Source organism: Saccostrea cucullata, unplaced genomic scaffold (genome assembly GCF_032062105.1).
Source record: "Saccostrea cucullata isolate Sc308-1 unplaced genomic scaffold, CSIRO_AGI_Scuc_v1 ctg1763, whole genome shotgun sequence".
NCBI classification, from domain to species: domain Eukaryota; kingdom Metazoa; phylum Mollusca; class Bivalvia; order Ostreida; family Ostreidae; genus Saccostrea; species Saccostrea cuccullata.
The window spans coordinates 56,719-78,606 of NW_026938763.1; the positions used below are offsets into that span (position 1 = coordinate 56,719).

The 21,888-nt window shown below is 31.4% G+C and overlaps 1 protein-coding gene across 1 annotated transcript; it reads left to right on the top strand.

Annotated features, from left to right (window-relative positions):
* The first annotated feature begins 823 nt into the window (after positions 1-823).
* On the top strand, positions 824-15,897 carry LOC134251218 (blood vessel epicardial substance-like). The gene is made up of 5 exons (XM_062733605.1): positions 824-896; positions 8,932-9,481; positions 9,777-9,939; positions 14,089-14,425; positions 15,362-15,897. The coding sequence occupies exons 2-5, from the start codon at positions 8,967-8,969 to the stop codon at positions 15,415-15,417; spliced, it is 1,071 nt and encodes a 356-aa protein (XP_062589589.1). The 5' UTR covers positions 824-896; positions 8,932-8,966; the 3' UTR covers positions 15,418-15,897.
* Positions 15,898-21,888: the final 5,991 nt, after the last annotated feature.

A 21,888-nucleotide genomic window follows, 5' to 3' on the forward strand; every position in this document is an offset into this window, starting at 1 on the left:
TGACAAAAAAAGTTATAGGTTGCAAAAATAAACTCTTTAAGTTTTCCCTCTTGTTGTATATGTTTTTACGATCACTGTGAATTGATAAAATAAAGCGTATGCAGTTCATGTATAACGATTAAGTACAGAAAAATAACTGATTAACATTAATACGTTCCGTCCGATTATTCGGTTGTTTCCTTTTTTTCACTTAAGATATTTTCAAGAAAACAAGAACAAAATGAGCTGCTTACATTTAAATGATTACATATGTTGAAGACAATATAACATTCATTTCTTTTAATAAGCGAACAAAAATATATGGCACATCACTAAGGGAGTAATTATCAATACGATAAAAATCTGAAACCCACGCTACATGTATCTCAGTGTCAGATTATACGCATTGGTAAAAATACAACATTAAACATTTTGTTTTTTAATTGAATTCTCTGATAATTGCGTTCAAGTTAAGACATTTTTGTTATTCACATATTCTATTTTTTTATAGACGAATGAATTTAAACTGCTGAATTTTAACCAGTTACCATCTTTTTAACTAAGTAACTGGATGCTTGTTTTCAAATACCTAGTACTTGTATGTATTGATAATGTAAAACGTTACTGCAAAAATAAATATACAGCTACATGTATAGTTTGAAGGTCAATCTGACTGAAAGAATAGTGCAATCATAATCATTACACAACAGATACAATTATGATTAGCACAAGCATCAGCAATTATCCACGATACAGGTGAAATCAAAGAGTCACGCCCACCTAAATGAGTCTTGATAAAGGCTAACAAGCACTTGAATCATCTGCTACAGCCGCCGTCTACAGCTATTGATTTCTGTCGTGTTCCGCTGGAAGGATAGGGCGCCCAGATACAATAATAAGCCAGCTGTCATCAGAAGGTAAGAGTTTCACTATTCATAAAACTGATTTGAAAAGTAATCATTAAATATGTCACAGTTTGTATCAATTAGAAATAATAAAGGATAAAAATTACGAAGAGTAATTAAGCAAAATGGTAAATTGAGTCAGTACAAATTGGGAGCAGAATCAAACACACCGTTTAAAAATGATAAGAGATGGGACCAAGTGTCATTTAAAAGTAAGAATCCCCGGTCGAAAAGTCATACCCTCCTTATGCTTCTTTAAATTTGTGTTAAATTTGGAGATAAGAAAAATAAGTCTATATAAATAAGCAATATATGTGGGGATAATGTACTCTATTCCTTCCTTGAAATTGTCGAGAAATAACGGGAAAACCGTCGACAACTACTCAGTGACTGTGTAAATTATGGCCTAACGATCAGTATGAAAAAAGTCGGTCAGCATTTAACCCATTAAATATGTTTTTTTGCTCAGTAGGTCATCGTAACGAGATTTCTTATATTCTTGCTTCATCAACTAATTATCAATAATTTTCATCGTTTTTAAAATTATTTATAGGTAGAACATGCTCTTCCGTATCTAATCAACTGAGATATATAAACTCTATATGCATGTGCGAAGAGTATTTTCCTGCATTAGCAAGGAAGTGCATGTAGACCATTGAAAAGTTAAAGTAATTACGTTGATATTAAAGCTTTGTTGTTAAATAACCATGAATGTCTTTTTCTAGTAAAAGTTCCAATCATGAAATAGATATGTCAGACTCTATGGTATCTTTTATTTCAAACTCGCCGGGATATATCGTATCGACATACAAATGGAAATAAAAAACGTCGGATAAGTCGTCGAATCATCTAAATGTCTTCTTTTGTATATTTTTTTTAAAAACATTAATATATCTTTTAAGGTATAAACAAGCAATCAGCCTGTTTTTTTAATATTCATTTTGAATTATGACAAATACATTTAGTACATATAAATTATGAAGATGAAACACAAAATACAACATTAAAGACCATTCAAAGAAAGCAAATCAGGAGCAGAGCAAACACAGAACTGACCTCATAAATATCAGAGGTGAGAAAAGAGACCACGGCGAAGTGAGCATTCCCTGCCGTCCAGTCACACCCACCATTTGGTACTTGTTATGAAATGGAAAAGGTGAAACTGTGGAAAAGACACTGTCTAGTTAATGGATATGCACTAAATATGTTAAAAGTCAGATAGCTTATGACTTTAAGAAAGGTTGCATCAGGATTTTATTACAAAAATGCATGCCTGAGTGTAACATTTGTGTGCATTAAAGGCAGTATTCCAATCCCATTAGATGATAACTTTTTTCCCAATTTAAGCAAAATAAGCTCAGGGATTTTGTAAAATGTTTGCATGTCTAGTAATTTTATTGTACGGTGTGTTGGAATTATTAAACTTTGTGCTCGTGTATGAAAACTGTATATTCTTGGAAAGCTATTTTTTGCCAAAATGGATAAAATGAATATTACGTAGAATTGTGTATGCAGATGTTTTGTCTCAAACGGTTAAGATTTAATCATGAAGGTTATCCTTAATAAAATGCATTGAGGATTAGCCTTTTATACGACATCATTAACTTGTGCAAGGAAAAGTTAAACGTATTTTCTTTTTGTGACAGCCACTATGCAAGACGCTTCATTTTATTTTAAGTAAAGCATTAGGTTTCTATATTTCCATTTGTTAAACGTAATATACGAATATTTTAACCCTATATGCAGTATCAAATATAATTTTTTTGTAATTTATTCAGATAATTGCCTTTCTATGAAGAAGAAAAAATGGCTTTCAATTTAATATACCATATGTTACATAAAACATAATCTACCATATGTTACATGGAACAAACTATTTACCCATTTATATGAATCTAATAAAATTTTGTGTCTTGTGAAACTAATATGAATTAATAAAATATTATAAGGCCAAAAGTTTTTTTTTCTTTTTAATCAATATCATGAAAATATTAATAATCATTTTTTTTTAGAATTAACTGAATTACAATATTTATGATCGATGAGATCAATCTTCTAGTATAGGAATTTAATCCAAACAATCCAAGCTGTGAATCCTTTTGATAGTGCTGGTAAATACAGCAGTCACGGAATGGCCTGCTTTTTCAGGATCCTTAAATAGCACGGCTTATATTGTGCCGCTGCTTATAATAATAACTGTAAGGAATCATGAAAAGTTTTCATATCAAGCAATGAATCTCCTTCTCACATCCATCAGATCTCTAATCATGATGAATTAAAAAATGTTCATATGTAACAACAAGCGATGTTTGTGAAACACTGAACCCAGCGGCAAAAAGTTCGAAAAAACTATTTTTAGTATATACGTTACAACAAAGGTCAAGGGTTTTGACCTTTGTGTCATTTGTAAGGTCTTAATTAGAGGAGTATGTATACTAAAGATCAGGTATCTATCTCTGTTGGTTCAAAGTTGTGGTGAGGGTTCAAAAAGGTTTTTTGAAGCATAAAGGTCACTTTCAAGCTCAAAAGATCATTGAACTTAGAGACCTTAGAAGGAGGTTAATTAATGGAGTATGCATACTAAACATGAGTTATCTATTTCTCATGGTTCAAATGTTATGACAAGGTTAAAGTTGACAGACAAACAGACAGACAGACAGGACATGTACAAAATGATATGATCTCCCGATCTCTTGATCCTGGCACATGAAAATACAAATTATTTCATCATTTATTTACGCATTGAATAATTTTTTGCCACCAGCTGAGCAGGAAATTGGTTAAAAAATAATATCTTTCAAAATATGTATCGCTGAACAAAATGCATTTATTAAGCTACAAACACATGCTAAAGAGAAAAATATACAACTTAAATACACAAAAAAATTCTTGCAGCTTTTTAAAAACTTTTCTTTGGATTATGTGATTATCAAATACAGAAGGAACAAGGATTTTTTAAAACTAAGCAAAATGGGATGTATTGGAGGATTAAGCTTTACTATCGAAATGTCATACCTGCCTTGTGCTCCTGACATGATCCGCTAAACGAAAATTAACACTAAGCAAATAGGGGGGGGGGGGATAATATACATGTACTAACATTTGTATGAAAGACGCTAATCAGCATTCGATTTAACCATGCGCTGAACTTGCAAAAAGGTCAATGCATCAATCGCAAAACTTGTAATTTGCTGACATTAAAGAATACTACTGTAAGATTTTTGATTTAAGCACTCAATAGATTTATTTTGTATTTGAACTTAGGAAGAACTTGTTTTAAAAAGAAGAACTAAGAAAAGTTAACAAACAGGGATTGCTCTAAAAATCAGCTAATGTTACAATCAATAAAGTCTACATAAAACACCTTTCTCCACTACGTTTTCAAAAGGGGACATTATTTAGCAAGGCATGAACAACAGTCCACATGTATATGACACGTGATTTATGAGGATAAGAACAAGCCAGAACATATACGAGGGTCACTCAAAAAATAAGTAGAAAATGTTCCTCATCGTCACATTTTTATTACATTATTATAGCTCAACACATGTTCTTAAACAAAAACATTTATTTTGTCAAAGTGTGAAGTTTCGTTCCTTTTGATGAAATAGAACTCATGTTAGACAAATTTTAAAACACCATGTTTTGTTAACACGGAGCACGGTTAACCAACATTGTAACGTCAAAAACAATGTTGAGAAAGTTTCTCAAAATTATACTCGGCTTTTTAATTTCATACACGATTTGTAACATCTTCTTTGTTTATAAAAAACGTCTCCATAACACTTAACACCTAGTTTGATAAAAATTGTGCAAATACAGCTTGAATTAGATTGTAGGTGTTTTCAAATTCTCTAGTTTGCCATGTAATTCTATTAATTCTGAAACAGTGAGGCGCACATTACGTTTAATGACGTTCCAAATTCTTTTTACAATATTTTTTAACTATAACCCGTTTCTTTGCAGACAATCCATCGTCTGATTCAAACTCGCTACCACTCAAAAATTGTATTTTCCAATTTATACAAATATTAATACAGGGCTTATATTTCAGACAGATCCTGGTTTCTACCGAGTTTTTTAAGTATTTTAAAAAAGTTTCCCTAATGCAAAACACAATTTTTTGCTACTTGCTGCTCCGTGACGTCCTTCAACATCATTGTTTTTTTGCCTTTTATAATCAAGTCCATATGTATTTAGAAATTAATATCTTTTAAACGGAGCGACATATTTTATAACCTGATATCATTTTAACTAATACAGCAATACTTGATTTAAATATGTAAATTTTATTTCGTTTCAGTTCCATTCATTAGAGGTATGGATATAAATACTATATAGTGAAAATTACTCAATTTTGACTGTGCTCCGTGACCCCATTTTTGCTATTCTAAATCTTTGGTAATTGTTATAAATATGAAGATATATTCCATTTTATTACTCAAATTATTTGAATTTGTTATTAAAATATGTGTACCAAATTTGGATATAATATGACTTTCGAATGACCCTTGTAGAATAGGAATGTTCCCTTTTCAAAAGAACCTGCACTCTAAAGTTTATGGGCGTCCTAATTCATAAATAAGTATTGTTCATAGAACTTGTAATCAATGACTTTTTACTTTTTTTTAACTGTTCATTAACACTTCGAACAACACGGTTAGTGCATAAACATGGACCACTAAAATTTCAGAGGTGGGATTAGATTGCTAGAAGGAGGGAAGATCCCCTGTGTAAAATAACAATGCTGGTCTACAGGAACTTTCATGCATGCTTACTTCTTGAACCCTACATTACTCAATGTTGTCATTCCTAAATACAAAAACTCCCATCTGATTTTATTCGTCTGTGCTAATTTGAGAGGTGGGTTTATATATGCAATAACCCACATAACAATCCATTTAATTTCCCTCTTCTGGGTCAACATAGGTCAGACGAACTCTAGAAGAATTGACAAAATGGAAATGAGTATCTATTAACTGACAGCAATCCCTCCTCATCGTATCTAAAGTACTTCATAAAGTCGTTTGCTAAGATAAGATCGCTTAAGACTCTATTGAGTCACGAATGAACATACTGTTTTATGTATCTGGAATGGGTTCTGTTTGCATAACAATGTAGTTCTGTCGTAATTAAAGCACATAAGTATGTATCTGTACAAGGAGACTTGATAAAATAGTCAATGCAGATACACTCTGTATAATCATTTAATAAAAACTGGTATTTGAATTCATATTATACAAGAATTCTTTTCCATGTTATAGAGAGTCTGAAAAAGTTTTCGCTTTGGCAGTTTGGGGGTATGGGATACATGTAAGTGCATCTACATAAAGAAAGATATTTAATCCTGGTTCAATTAAAAAATACCAAAAAGTGTGTTAGACGTTCTATAAATGCTTCCATTAAAATATTGAAAAGTAAAATCGAATTAACGGTGGATTTTTCCGTTATTTCCCGATCAAGACAAGGAGCACACGGCGGGTGTGACCGATCGGCAGGGGATGCTCACTCCTCCATGGCACCTGATCCCACCTCTGATGTTTTGGAGGTCCTTGTTTGCTCTGCTCCCATTTTTTATTGTTTTATGGACTTTTGATCTTGAATACCGTTCTTTATCTTCATATGTTTCATCGACAAAGCTATTCAAAAATACATAAACTCTCATCTCCTGCATCACAGGTAAACTCAATTGAAATTAGCAAATTTAATCCATAAACGGCATTATCAATCCGTTCTTCTACGTTATTACACACGTACATTGTATCAGAAAACGCCTAGGCGTGATGTTATTATTACAGAGTAACAACAATATTGAGAATATTTATCCCAAGGGAAGACAATAGGAAAAAGGTTAATAGCTTTTGCAAAATCCATAAAGGCATGTACAACTTTACATAACATGAAATAGTCCCACCCAAGCTAATCATAAAAAATGAATCAGTCGCCAGTCGGTTTTACTTCAGTTCTTGTGGTTACTTGTACTAAGGTTATTTAATTTATCTTGCATTTCCTGGTGATACTTGATTCTCTCTCTCTCTCTCTTACATTATAATTTAAATCATGCTTTTTTGAAGGTCATCAAAAATACATTTTTACACTTATTAATTAAAAAATAGAAAATAAAGTTAATGGTAACCAAAATGTAACCCCTTAATATATTACAACAGCTATCCCAATCAGCTCTTACCGCATAACGTACATGGGTATTATATTCATTCTTCATTTTTCTTTTTAGTTAATATGGGGTAATTTTGCTTGCACTGTGCAGTCTTTTTGAATGCAATGCGTATTTCTTTGTTCTTGTTGAACAGTCTATCAGGTGTATTTTACTTAAAACAAATATAGATCATTAATCATCATAGTCTTTAAAGTAAACATATAAAATGGGGCACGTATCGATACAGTCCTTGACACTCAGACATAATTTCATATGTCACAAGTACATTCATTAGATCATCTTTGATTGTGTCTGCTAGTGCAATCAATATCATGAATTTACATTGAAGTTTCATCGCTTGTACAGAAAATAGTTTTTTTTTAAGAAACTAATGGAATTACAAATTTAACCTGACTCTCAATTTTTTCCTCTGAAACTTATTTATATTGGAATGTTAATGTTGACACCATGCCAATATATCAATGATTTTTAAAACAGAGAAGTATATACAGTAAAACTCGTTTAGTACGAACACGGATATAGCGAATTCACGGATATAACAAAGGTTTTCCATGTCCCCGGCAAAATTCTTAACAAATCTTTATAAAATTTTACGGTTATAACGAACTCTGATATAACGAATTTACGGATATAGCGAACTGGTTTTGAGTCCCGTTGAGGTTAAATATAATGAATTTTACATCTTTTATAACGAATTTTTAAAGATCTCGAAATTTGATAAATTAAACTTACTTTATTTTCTTTTAGCATTTGTCATGTTTGTATACAAAATTCAATTCATAGCAAAACCTCAATTATCGAAGGTATGTTTTGTGATATTTGCTTTTCTAACATATTCGGTAGTAATTCTTGAAGGAAAACATGCATATTACGAATTCGCTATATATGGATATACGAATTCGCTATATGGATAAAACGAATTACGGATATAGCAAATTAAATTCACAGGTCCCCATGACTTCGCTATAACCAAGTTTTACTGTATGTGGATAAGATAAGCTATCATATCCTAATTATGAATTGTTACATGTACCTATTTATTTATTGATCTTGTGTTGTAAATGAATGTAAAGGTATACACTTTAAACTACATTATTTACTTGTTTAAAGTGGCATATATTTCAGTTGGTATTCACTTAAAAAATGTACTTAAGATTTAATTTATCAAATATGAAAGCTCATTTCAGATCCAGAAGATATTTTTACGGAAACAGAAATTAAAAGCAAATCTTTATTTGAAGTAGGGATTGTCTTGGGATATTGAACTTGAAGTATAATACTCCCATATTGAAACGATTATAGCGAGCGTCGCCAAGCGACGCTCATAACTGCGAGCTCTAACGACAACGCCTGCGCGAAGAGAAAATTCGGACTACTGCACATTTTTTTTCCCAAGTGATTTGACCAACAATGCATTGCTTTGTACACAAAACCCAAAGCCACGTTCTCGCGAGAATAACGAAAAAAGTTAAAAGAAAAAATAAACTTGCCTTGATTTAATGAATTTGTCTGTTTATTGCAGAAAAATTATCATAAACTGAATGAAATCAGCCCTGTTCAAGCTTCGGTTTGGTAAAACAACATGCAAATGGCGTCATGTGACGTCAGAGTCTATTATACGCACCAAATGTCACATGCGACTTGACGAGTCCGATCTTAATGAAAACTGGATAAATATCTGCGCTCGCCCTAACGGTCGCACCGCCAACATATTATAATTTCAGTTTGAAAATAAATGTATTGTGTATTGAATTTTTTATGATTTCACCATGACTGTACCGTGCTATTAAATCCGTGTTGATAAGCAATTCTCATACTACAGAAGCTATGAATGGTGGGTTTTTTTCTGTCATTATTTTTCTATTTCAGGCTAGACGGTTATACAGTTTATATATGAACCTAGTATGGAAACAATGACTTTGAATCAAACATTGTCCAAGTCTGACAGTACAGAACCTCACTCTGACGCCACGCAGGGCGCATGCGCAGACTGGAGAGAGGCCCAGCATTCATTATTTCAGCTAGCCAACATGTGCCTCATCCTATCATTTCTGATTCCGAATAAATTTCGTTATTACCCCTTATGTCTGCGAATATTCCTAGGAACGGGTTATCTTTTCTTTTCCTTGTGGTCTGGGCTGATAGTTTGTATGCCAGACGTCCTTTTATGGTCCGCAGGCTTCTTTCTTGTGAACCTTTTTCATCTCTGTTATATAGGATACCGTATGTTGCCGTCGAGGATAGATAAAAATTTGGATGATCTTTACAAAAAATTGTTTGAACCTTTAAGAGTGGGAAAGCCTGAATATGATTGTCTTGTGAAACTTGGTTATGTTTATGAATTAGAAAAATTTGGTGAATACGCAAAGGAGGGAATAACACAATGTGGGCAGAAAACATCAATTTTATTAAAAGGCAGGTATGCTATTTTTGATGCAGACTGTGTTACAGAAACATATGAAAACCAAATCTTGAAAGGAGATATATAGTGCTTTTTTCGTTAGGTATAACATATAATATTTTTTGGTGTTAAAACTGATATGTCAATGGCCAGGAAAATATAAATATTGACTGAGGCAAGTAAAATTTCAGCAACTTACATGTAGAATTTTGAAACTAGAATGTAACAATATAGTTTCTACTTCATAGGTTTTAGAGATGAACAAAATTATTTTAATTCTTATGTTTTCATCATTAGAATTTCTTATCCAAAGGTTGAAAGTGCAGTTTGAAGACATATTGGTCCATTACATAGAAGGAAGCCAGTTTATCGACTCTCCGGAGTACGACTTAACTAATCGTGCTCAAATGTTTGAAAGACCAGAATGTAGCTCACCCGAACGCTTCTTATTGTCTGACAAAGGAGACACATACCAGGTAGGTCATTTGTATTTTACATGTTCTGAAAGACAGATCTGGAGATAACAAAATGATCAATTTAAAAAAAAAGCAAAAGGGGCGGATACAAGAATTTCTTTTCCAGAGAGAGTCCACCCAAGTAAAAAAAAAAATCAGTTCCCAAACTTAAAAAAAAGAAAAAAAATTGTGGGGTTTGGGTGGGAGTAGAGTGGGTAGGTAGTCGTAGACTTTTAAAGCTTTATCCAATTATTTTTCATACCAATATCACAATTAATCCGCATTTTCTAGGGAGTCCATGGTCACCTATAAAATTGAAGACGTAAGAAACTTTGTAAAACGATCCAAAGATCTTTAATAATCTTTAATAATATCAATGTATTTTTGAGTGTTTTCTTGAACATTTTTTTTTATTTATCTGAAAAAAGGCTTCTAAACAATAATGCTGTACAAATTTCATGTACATCGCGTTGTCAGCGTTATTTGAAAAATATAAGACAAAAATGATGAGGATTTATCCTGCAGTGTTGTAGATTCAAGTGTCTTCAAATCATGAATCCCTGAGAAAGGGCGGGATCAAAATGGACGAGCAAAATTCAGCATATGAAGATAAAGGACAAGTCTTTAAAAATCTAATTCTCTAGAATAGCAAAGCCATGATTTTTCATGGATGTGTATATATGGAAACATCCTAAGGTAGTGTACATCCAAATTTGTTCAAATCATGACTCCCAGAGGTAGGGGTTCGACCGAAATGTGTGATCATATTTATTTAAGATTTAGGAAAATATAGAGAAAATAGGGAAAGCAAGGGTATCATGTGAAGTATCAATTTAAAAGCAACTTTAGTAAGAGTAGATCAATCATATCGCCAATCAAATTTATTCAAACTTTTACACTACTGGCTTTTAAAACCCCTGTCCGTATGAAAATCCACTGTCTTTCTCTGTATCTTACAGCATTTTCACAGTAATCTACGGTATATCTACAGTATGCTACGGTATGCTAGCTCTGTATATACAGTAAATCTCTGCATGCCACTGTATGTATCCCCAGCATGCCACAGTAACATACAGTAGGCCCCGATACGCCTACAGTATGCCACTGTATGGCTACTGTTTCCTACAGACAACTACGGTAAACCACAGTATATGCCCCAGTACGTCCCTGTATATGTTCATTGAAGAAATAATAAGAAGTTTACACACTCCCAGAGCACTGTACGTTTACCTAAGATGTGGGATTATCAACTTAGTACACAGAGTTACTTACCTAAGATTTTAAACACATAGTAGTATCTTTTTTAATTTGTTAGGAAACTTATTGTGTTCTTTCATAACTCTGAAACAACTATTAAAAATTAATTAATCGTTGCTTCAAAAAAATATTTATCTATCAATTTTTAAAATTAATTATTAAATTATTCTTTGAATTGATTTATTAGTTAATTAAATAATTTATTTATTTTGCAAACACCTATTTAATTCATAAAATACTTGGAGTGACTTTGTAACTTTTGGGGAAAAAAAAACAAACAATCTTAACCCGTCATTTACTTTTTTGATACTTTAATTTTGATTTGATTGACAAAAATCGTTTCTTTACAAAGAGAAAATGTTATTTCAAACAGCCTTAGAGTGGACACGGCCGCTCTCTGCCACAAAATAAACAAGGTATAGTAGTCAGCGAAAAAGACAATAGGTGTCATTACTGTGTACCCCATGTCACTTGTAAACAACCAATGGCTTTGAAGTTCTTTCATAATCGTTTTAGGGTTTTGAAAACAGATTTTTTTTCAATCAAAACAAAGTAAAAATATGAAATTGCAATTGACAAATAAAAATTGTGTATAATATGACGATTATTTTGATATCCATCACGGACGTAAAATAACTGAAATTCGTTTCAATATGCTTAAAAAATACTTTGTAACATAGTTAAGGATAAAAATATTAATACAAAAAATCCTTAAAAAAATCTCATTTTCGGGGATATGAATAATTGATTTTGTTGTATTGTCAATGTAAAACATATAACTAAATAGTTTGACATTTATATGATGATTAATTAATTATTTTATTTATTTACCATTTATTTATTTTTCTAACACCTTTTTAATCCATAAAATAATTGGAATGGCTTTTTTGTTCCTTCTGGAGAAAAAAATTACACAAACACACACCTACACAACAAGAGTAATGCTGCATTTTAGAAAATTTTAGTTTTTAAAATCAATTCAATAATTGATTTTTAAATGGTTAGTGAATAAATAAATAAAACTGATTTAAAGCACGTATTTCAACATTGTAAAAAGAACAATATATTTATCTATTTATTTTTAAAATTGACGATACAAACAAATTAATTAATTATAATCCCGAAAGTTGGATTTAATTGGCTTATTTAATGTAAACAAGTTTCCGCTAAAATGTCTCTCAAAGTCTTTTTGAAGCATATTTATACTACTTTTAATTATTTTACTTCCGTGTTGGATATCAAAATAATCGTCTCATTATCCACAACTTTAACCCGTCATTTACTTTTTTGATACTTTAATTTTGATTTGATTGACAAAAATCGTTTCTTTTACAAAGAGAAAATGTTATTTCAAACAGCCTTAGAGTGGACACGATCGCTCTCTGCCACAAAATAAACAAGGTATAGTAGTCAGTGAAAAAGACGATAGGTGTCATTACTGTGTACCCCATGTCACTTGTAAACAATCAGTGGCTTTGAAGTTCTTTCATAATCGTGTTAGGATTTTGAAAACAGCAGTCAAAACAAAGTAAATATAAGAAATTGCAATTTACAAATTACATTGTGCATAATCTGACGATTATTTTGATATCCATCATGGACGTAAAATAATTGAAATATGTTTTAATATGCTTAAAAAATACTTCGTAGCATATTTTAGGAGAAATAATCTTCATATAAAAATAAAACAAAAAAAAATCAATTGGGGGGGGGGGGTGTATATTTAATCACTGTGTTGTCTTGTCAATTACAAAAATAAATAAATATGTTTTTTTTTTATTTTGTTTATTTATGTATTTGTAGATAAATGGATAAACAGAATAAATAAATAAGATAAATAATTAGTTCATTTATTAATTTTGTATTTTTAAAGTCATTTATTTTATTTAATTTTCACTTTCCACTTCACCTTATTTGTTTTGTGCCGTGTCTGCTATGCAGCTCTGCATTTGTCAAGAAATAGATTGATTTGTTTTTAAAATGATTAATTTCATGCCGTTAATTAATTATATTTATTTTTGTCAAAGAAACTATATCAATTTTAAAAACTATAATTTTCAAAAATGCAGCATTACCCCGGCTGTGGTTTTTTTTTTTTTTTGTTTGATTTTTCCCAAAAGTTACAAAGTCACTCCAAGTATTTTATGGATTAAATAGGTGTTTGCAAAATAAATAAATTAATTAATTAACTAATAAATCAATTCAAAGAATAATTTAATAATTAATTTTAAAAATTGATAGATAAATATTTTTTTGAAGCAACGATATATTAATTTTTAATAGCTGTTTCAGAGTTATAAAAGAACACAATAAGTTTCCTAACAAATTAAAAAAGATACTACTATGTGTTTAAAATAATGTTCAAAAATTTCTTAGGTAAGTAACTCTGTGTAATAAATTGATAATCCCACATCTTAGGTATACGTACAGTGCTCTGGGAGTGTATAAACTTCTTATTTTTGCTTCAATGAACATATACAGGGGCGTACTGGGGCATATACTGTGGTTTACCGTAGTTGTCTGTAGGAAACAGTGGCCATACAGTGGCATACTGTAGGCGTATCGGGGCCTACTGTATGTTACTGTGGCATGCTGGGGATACATACAGTGGCATACAGAGATTTACTGTATATACAGAGCTAGCATACCGTAGCATACTGTAGATATACCGTTACGGTAGATTACTGTGAAAATGCTGTAGGATACAGAGAAAGACAGTGGATTTTCATACGGACAGGGGTTTTAAAAGCCAGTAGTGTTAATTACTGAGTTGATCTCTCGTGCTCAGGTCTGTAGTGTTGTTGTTTGAGCGATGAAAAAAAAAACTTTATTTTTGCCTTTTCTATTACATTTGTGGAGAATTATTCGCTTATTGTTATGTTTTTAAAACTTCTAAACTGTTTTATTTTTCAGGTGTCAATTTCCGCAATAGAAGAATGCCTTATTTTAACATGGTCACTTGATAAACTACATCAATATTTACTGTCAGATCCTGCCTTATCTGCTATCTTTCATTTATTGATTGGTAAAGATATAAGCGACAAGCTTTATCAGACACAGGAAATGCTTCTCTCCGACCCAGAGTGTCCCTTAGCACGGTCGTATCAAAACGCTCAACTTAGAGACAGGACAACACAAGAAGACAGACATAGTTCTCAGTCTTCTCTGTTGAATCTCCGTAGTGTGATTGTATCTGGCGTATCCTTAACAAGCTTGGACCATTTTAAATGCACTGGGCCTAATTTCAAAGGTAGAGCATGCGTTTTTGTCCCTCGCCTTCGTATAAGCAAGGGTACATTTAATTTCATTCGATTGTCAGTCTTTAAGTCTGCCAGTCTGTCAGTCTGTCCCAAACTTTAACCCTAGTCATATCTTTTCAATGAAAAGAGACAGGACTTTCATATATCATAATATATGTAATACCTATGAATAGATCTTACTATGACTTTTGACCAAGTGACCTAGACTTGGAGTTTGGCATTCAAAAGAAATTAAGCAATATTTTAAATTAATTTTTTTACACACTGACCTTTAAGTTTGACCTACTTTTTGAAAATTTTTACGTTGTCATAACTTTCGAATGAGAAGATCAATATCTATTTCACTTTTCGCATGTATATTACCTGTGACAAGACATTATGCATTATTTTTGACCTGATAAACTTGCCCTTAACGTTTGACCTACTTTTCAAAAAAATATTTTTTTCATTATAACTTTTTAAGAGAACAGATAAGGCTTTCATATTTGATGTGTGTATTACCCGTGACAAGATATTTTCGAGCATGCTATGATTTATGACCATTTGAACCTTATGTTCGATCTAATTTTTATAACAGTCAACTTTGTAGATAACTTTTGAATGATTTACAGTGCATGATATGAAGTTCATATTTGATACAATTTATCATGAATAAAGACACCTCAACCACAAAGACACAAAAAGCGGATCTCGATTCTTGGAATTTGTTTGTTAACGTTTTTTTTTTCTACAAAAAATTACTACATGATTTTTTTAAAGATGTAAATAGTTTAATTTTGGAACGGCTGTAAAATTTTAATTGAATTATGAAATCTTTTTTTTTTTTACTATTTGATGACATATAAGCAAATATTGATTATGAGAAATATATAGAAAAGAGATGTAAAGTAAGATTTTAAAGTAAGATTTTACATTTTTTCTTTCAGGGACATTGGACCAGCACTCCAATACAAAAGACAGTGTGTTTGAGAGTCAAGTATAAGACATGTTATTGATTATAGATTAGGAAAATCACTCCTCAAAAAGAGAAGCCTACTTTTCTATCCTTCATTTTACATGCTACCGGTTCACTTTCACAGGAAAATAAGCCATAAGTGTTCACTTCTGAGACGTTCAAATGACAATGTGTAGCTGTTCTATTCATACTATTTTTCTATTGTGGTTTTTAATAACTTTGAAAACTCCCTGAAGAAAAAAAACGATTTATGTAAAGAATGCTAATCTCAATATTACGAAAAAAAAACTCTTGTTTAAATTTTCCTTCAAACTTAAATTGTAAGATTATAGAATTCTTTGGAACAAGATAGATCACTAAGTTCTAATAATGTAAGTTTTGAAAACATTGTAATCGAAATACCAACATATTGAGAAGTCCTTCGTTGGTTATGTGAATCATTAATTTCCTTGAAACTTAAACAATTAAATATTCAATATACAACATCAAGATATTTTTTGGGCTAAAATAAATGTTAAAATCTTTGCTATATCAGTTAATTGGCTTGAAACCTCGTCCTGGGATTGTGGAATATATTACAAGAAACACAGAGAAGGTATACGTCTTAGTACGTAAAAAACGATAACTATAACAGGAAAACGGAAGAGGGGTAACAAGTTATGCAGTATAACTGTCGACATTTTTATCAGTTATGCCAGTATTTAGACCAATCAGTTGACACCTTTGATTTCCCATCATCCTATCAAGAGTTGAAATACCATATAAGTAAAATTTTACCGAGATGCAAATTTGTTCTTTAAATTTGTTATGTCAGTTCTAGCTAGTGAGTTGTAATTTTAGCGATTTCAAAATTCTCACATAAAAAGCTTTTACAATTAAAACGCAATTAATTTTTAATGATATTGAATTTTAGCGATATCATAACTCTCGCTTATAATGCCAAAATTAAATCCTCGCTAAATATTCTGCTCTAACTCTAATCTGGAGCAAAGTAAACATGAACCTCCTACAATATCGAAGCCTATTCAAGGGATGGATCAGGAGCCATTAACGAGTAAACATCCTATCCACTAAGCACACCAGACGAGTGCTCTTTGTCATGATCAGGAAGAACAGAATTAGACGATTCAGAGTGTGAATTATGCCTTTTGATGTCGTTTAATAAATGATAAATAAAAGGTTGTATACGTATTTTAATGGTAAAACGTGGAGGGAAAACACATCATTTTCTAAATTCAAATTTCATATACTTGATTTCCTCTAGCCAAAATGTCAATAACAATATATCAAATATACAGTTTTCTAATGTATTTGTTGATTCTTTAGAAGGATTCTAAAAACTTTTTGAAATTTGAAATCTTGAATTCTAATGTGGAACTTGAAGGTCAGTTATTAAAATGAGACGGCATAAACCGAGGTCCAGTATTGCAGTATGTGCTTGCATGAAAAATTTACCTGATTACTTAATGGCTATGAATGCAGAAAATAAGTAAACATTTACAGTTCTCCATCAGCAAATGGTGAAAAATTTTCGGGAGGGATGTTAAACAAAAAAATTGGGAAACAAATGAACAAAACCTTTTATTTTATTCCAGAGGAATTAAAGAAAATCATAACGTTTTAATAATTTATAAAGATTACAAATCCTCAGGCTAAAACAAGAGTAAAAAGATGTGATTTTGCAATTACATTTTTAAAATCCCGTTAAAAAATTATGTGGACTCTGCTATCATTTACTTTAACAGATGTTCCAAAATCTTTTCAGTTATCTTGAATTCTTTTCTATCAATCGCTATAATTTAATCAGTGTTCTTTACATCGCTCAATTATTATGGATTACCATTTCTGACGTAATACGCAATGTAACTACAGAGATAAAGTGATTCTGCATTAAAAATTCTCGTGAACTGACGGAGAAGCGTAATTCTATAAATTTTGGATTATGCTCGGGAAAATGCCAACGTAGACTCAAAATTGTTTGAAGATTCAAGAAGTAAACAGAGTTATTCCTGGCTTTTGTTTTCAAGTAGCAAAGTGTAATTTTAAACGGTTAGACAACGGTAAAAGGACTTCAGGAGAGAACGTGAAGATTATGAAAAAAACTGTTGCTTGGACTGTTAAAAACGTGATTAAAAACTTTCTGACACTCTCCTGTCATGATTACGCAAGGTTTTGGTAGTTTGATATCATATACAATGTTGACTTCATATTCTGGTAGTTAAGAGAAGTGGTTGCATTTGATGCACTGCGATTTTTTTCAGGAAGCCTTGGCACAACAGCGTTACCATTCACGTGAAACAGGATTGATAGATGTACAGTAATGATAACATGTCCAGTCACTAACTATTTCAAACTTTCATTGAGAGGAATCATATTGTTTTATATTTTGCATGTCTATATAATGACCTTGAAATCAAATTTCATTTTGTCATATGCTGTATGACGTTTTCAATACTAATAGTTAAGTCATTATCTAATTAATTTTCGACAGCCTTTTCAGTTATTTCTCGATCATAACAAAAAGCACACATGCACAGTGGATGTGACCAACAGGGACTCGAACCTATCTCTGATAGTCTGGTCTGCTCCTGATTTGCATGCTTACGGAACTTGAATACTGTTCCTTATCTCCATATATTTTATAGCAACGGCAAAACTTTTGGTGTTAGGTTCCATTTTTTATTGAATGAATATAAAAAATGAATGGTAACTGCTTTGAAATATTGGGAAAAATAAGTGAAAGTCAATAAAAATTATATTAATAGGAAAATCACGTGTTTTTCAAAATCGTTTGTTTTGTTTATCCTGTAGCGAAGTTTTACTTTTGATTGCCAAAAACGAGATCATTGTCATCATGCACGGCTCATTGAATCAATAGACACATCATTTACAGCTTATTTACACCGTGAAATTTTTGGCTTCTGACTTTTTTTAAAGAAAAAATTCATTTTCGTTGTAATAACAGACAAAGAAGTTCAAACTGTGAAATAATGCGTAACAAAAATCATTGAAAAATAATGTTGCTAATAAAATAACAAATTCGATGGAAAAACATTAGTAGAAATTAAATTCTTTTTTCTATCTTCTTTTTTTATGATAGTAAATTTGGTAAAACTGATGTGATTAGAGGTCTGTGTTTTCTCTATTTCCAAACTTGATTCGTTTTAATGGACTTCTTATACTTTATTACTTTTTTTCCTTCACATATTTCAAATATGTTTGTGATCTATGTATACATATTACATATATGACGAAACGCAAAACAGATAGGATGATGCTTGTTACGGTTGTTAACGGTACGTTACCGGTTTTTTTTTTTTAATAGAACTGAAAAAAACCCAATCATTTATTAACATGATCGTATACATGTATATATGCGCTTATAACTTCAAAAAAGAAAAAAAAGTCAAGCAACAATTACATATGATAATAAAGAAGAAGTACATCATTGGTAAATTATTGGCCTATAGCAAGATCAGTAAGATCAGGTGTACATTCATATTGCTGCATAGGTATAGGAATTAGACGATTGATAAGTTTAAAAAAAGCTACTTTTACCGTAAAGATATTTTTGTTAAGTTACCTTTTATGCTTTTTTTTCTATTTAGATAGTTAAATATGAAAATGGTTGTCGGATCCAGTGGTGTATTTTAATTCCAGCTAAACAAAATGAAATAGTCCTTGTTGATTGACAAACGACATCGATGTATCTAAAAATCGATTTGAACATATTCATATGAATACAAAAATAGATCTGTAAACTACTGAGGGCAAATTTCAATTGAGTGTTTGGAGACTCTGAACTCCAAAATTCACATAGATGATTTATATGAAGATAACGAACAGTATTCTAGATCAAAAGTCCATAAAACAATACAAAATAGGAGCAGAGGAAACACAGATCTCCAAGACATCAGAGGTTGGATCAGGATTCATGGAGGAGTGAGCATCCCCTGCCGACCGGTCACACCCGTCAAAATGCTCCATGTCATGATCGGTAAAAAACGGAAGAGTCCGTCCTCAATTCAGTGTATAAATTTTGGACTAATAATTTAGATCAGAAATGTCAAACAGCATTTGTCTCAATGATAAATTGTGTTAGCTCTCCATGTCAATTTTCAACTATTAAAGAAAAAGTAATCGTATATACAAATAATTATTTTACACTTTACTGAAAAAAAGTCACCCTACTCGCCAATACTCACTGTTGGTTTTATGATAGGAATTATTATTTTAGATCTCAAATTTCCTTTCAAAATTTCTCGGCAATTACCACCCAAACTTTTCACATTATGTCCTTAGAGAGGAAGAAATGTTTGTTTGATTTGCAATTATATACGCTTTTACATTCTGTTTTCGTCCATATTTTGCAAGCTGCTACTTTAGAAAGGGTTTTTTTTGTTAAGAAAAATACCTGTAATTATAAAACAACTAGCATACATTTTTTTTTTTAGAATAGGCACCTAGTCAATAAAAGTAAAAAAAAATGGATATTACAAAATACGCAATCATTCAATCTACATGTCAAAATGTCAAAATGGAACCTTGGAATAGCAGGATTGGTCATAGTAAATGTAAATAGAATATAACTGAAATTGTCTTAATGGATCTAGGTAGATATTTTCTGCAATGATACTCATAGCTTTAAAACAATAATTTAAATTATGATTTATACGAGTCCACAAAGATGATGTAGAAAAAATAAAGAAAAGAAAATAATGTCTAACATCTCATGATTTACAATATTCTGTTTAGGATATATATTTTTGCCTTAGAATGAAAATACATGTAGCAATCAATGAAAGAAAATTTAAGACAGCATTTTAGTGATATTTAGTAATGATCAGTACAACTTGTGAAACCCCCATCCCATGATTTGTTGTAACATTGAATTCAAATTTTATTGCAAGTAGCATATACATGTATTTTATGAATTGGTTCGATACCCTTGCTTACTCATTAGCCCCTTATTTCAGAGGTACGTATTTGCTCCGCTTCAATTTTGCAATGTTTAATAGAATTTTGAGCAAGAATATTGTTAGTTATCACCATATTTTTCAGCGTAACTCATTTTTAAGAAGATATAAATCATGCATCTAGCTTGTTCCTAAAAAAAACTGATAATAGGGGGAGAATTTGTACACTACTGTGCACTAAGCGATATGTACTGAAAATTGAATGTTTTGACCTTGGTTTGTAAAATGTTTATGGATGGATCTGATTTATTCTGTTTTAATTTCCTTTGTTCGGGCCCCAAAATTATTTCACAGCCACGTTGAAAGATTTCACTTTCTGACTTTTCTCTTATCAAATAACCCGGTAGTTATAAAAATTTAGGAACAAACTTTGATAGAATTTTAAGAGAAAAGTTTAATTCATATTCTGGTCTTTAAATATACATGTACAAAACTTGTGTTAAAAGAGTGCCAAAACGCCTTACCGGGAAAAACCCTTACATTCAATTGTATAAAACATAACTGATATATTACTGAAAAAAAATCAGTCCAGGCTTTTTGATACCATTGACAGCTGCTTTTTCAATAAAAATGGAACTCGTAAAGAACTCGTAATAACCAATATTTGCCACCCCCCCCCCCCCCCCCCCCCCGCCATCCAAATCAAACTTTGACGGAGAAATATTTAATTATGTTCTTAAACAGGGGGATATATGCTGACTTCAAAACACTGAATATTTTCATAAGCAATTACGTCATTTGCTTAAATGATGACGAAGATGACGCAAATTTACAATTTCCATCATTTCTACAGAAAACTGTATAAATTACGTCGATATTTGGAGTAAAAGTCACCGAGCGCAGGTCTGATCAGGCTCAATTTTTTTATATAATGTGTAGAATAATAATATCAATGAAATATGTAAATATTACTCCTGAGCAAACTTGCGCTCTATAACATTTTTAAAGCTAAAATTGTTGAAATTTTGCCCATTTTGTCCTCTTTCTAAAAATTGTTAATTAACTACGTTGAAACTATAATATGTTCTGTTTATATTTCTCATGCAATTTACAGAATTCAGCACATTTCAAGACTTTTTCAAAATTTGACTTTTGTCGGGGCAAAGATATGCAGTATACCGCATATAGTTCTTTACTTACCTGTCATTGGTCATTTGCAAAATTGTTTTGTTAAAACACATTCTGATTGCACACACATGTACTCTGAAGTTGACATCACAGTGAAGCATGGGTTTCTGTTTGACGATATTTATGTAGTAATTGGAGACCAGATATTCAAACAACCTATTGAAATTCCCATGGGTACGAATTGAGCTCCGTTAAAAAACCTTGAAATATCTTGGGCGTGAAAAGAAAAAAAACTTGCTGTGGCCTTCAACTCGACATTTATATATATCGACGACGTATTGTCAATGAACAATGGTAATTACCATTCCTACATCAATATGAGATATGCTGGTGAGCTTGAGATAAGAGATACCACAGACTCTGACACATTCGTTTCATACTTAGATATTTTACT

Excerpts from the sequence above, each read along its gene's own strand:
- LOC134251218 (XM_062733605.1), top strand. The coding sequence starts at position 8,967 with ATGGAAACAATGACTTTGAATCAAACATTGTCCAAGTCTGACAGTACA. Across the intron at positions 9,940-14,088 it reads ACAAAGGAGACACATACCAG|GTGTCAATTTCCGCAATAGA; the intron begins GTAGGTCATTTG and ends TTTATTTTTCAG. Across the intron at positions 14,426-15,361 it reads CACTGGGCCTAATTTCAAAG|GGACATTGGACCAGCACTCC; the intron begins GTAGAGCATGCG and ends TTTTTCTTTCAG.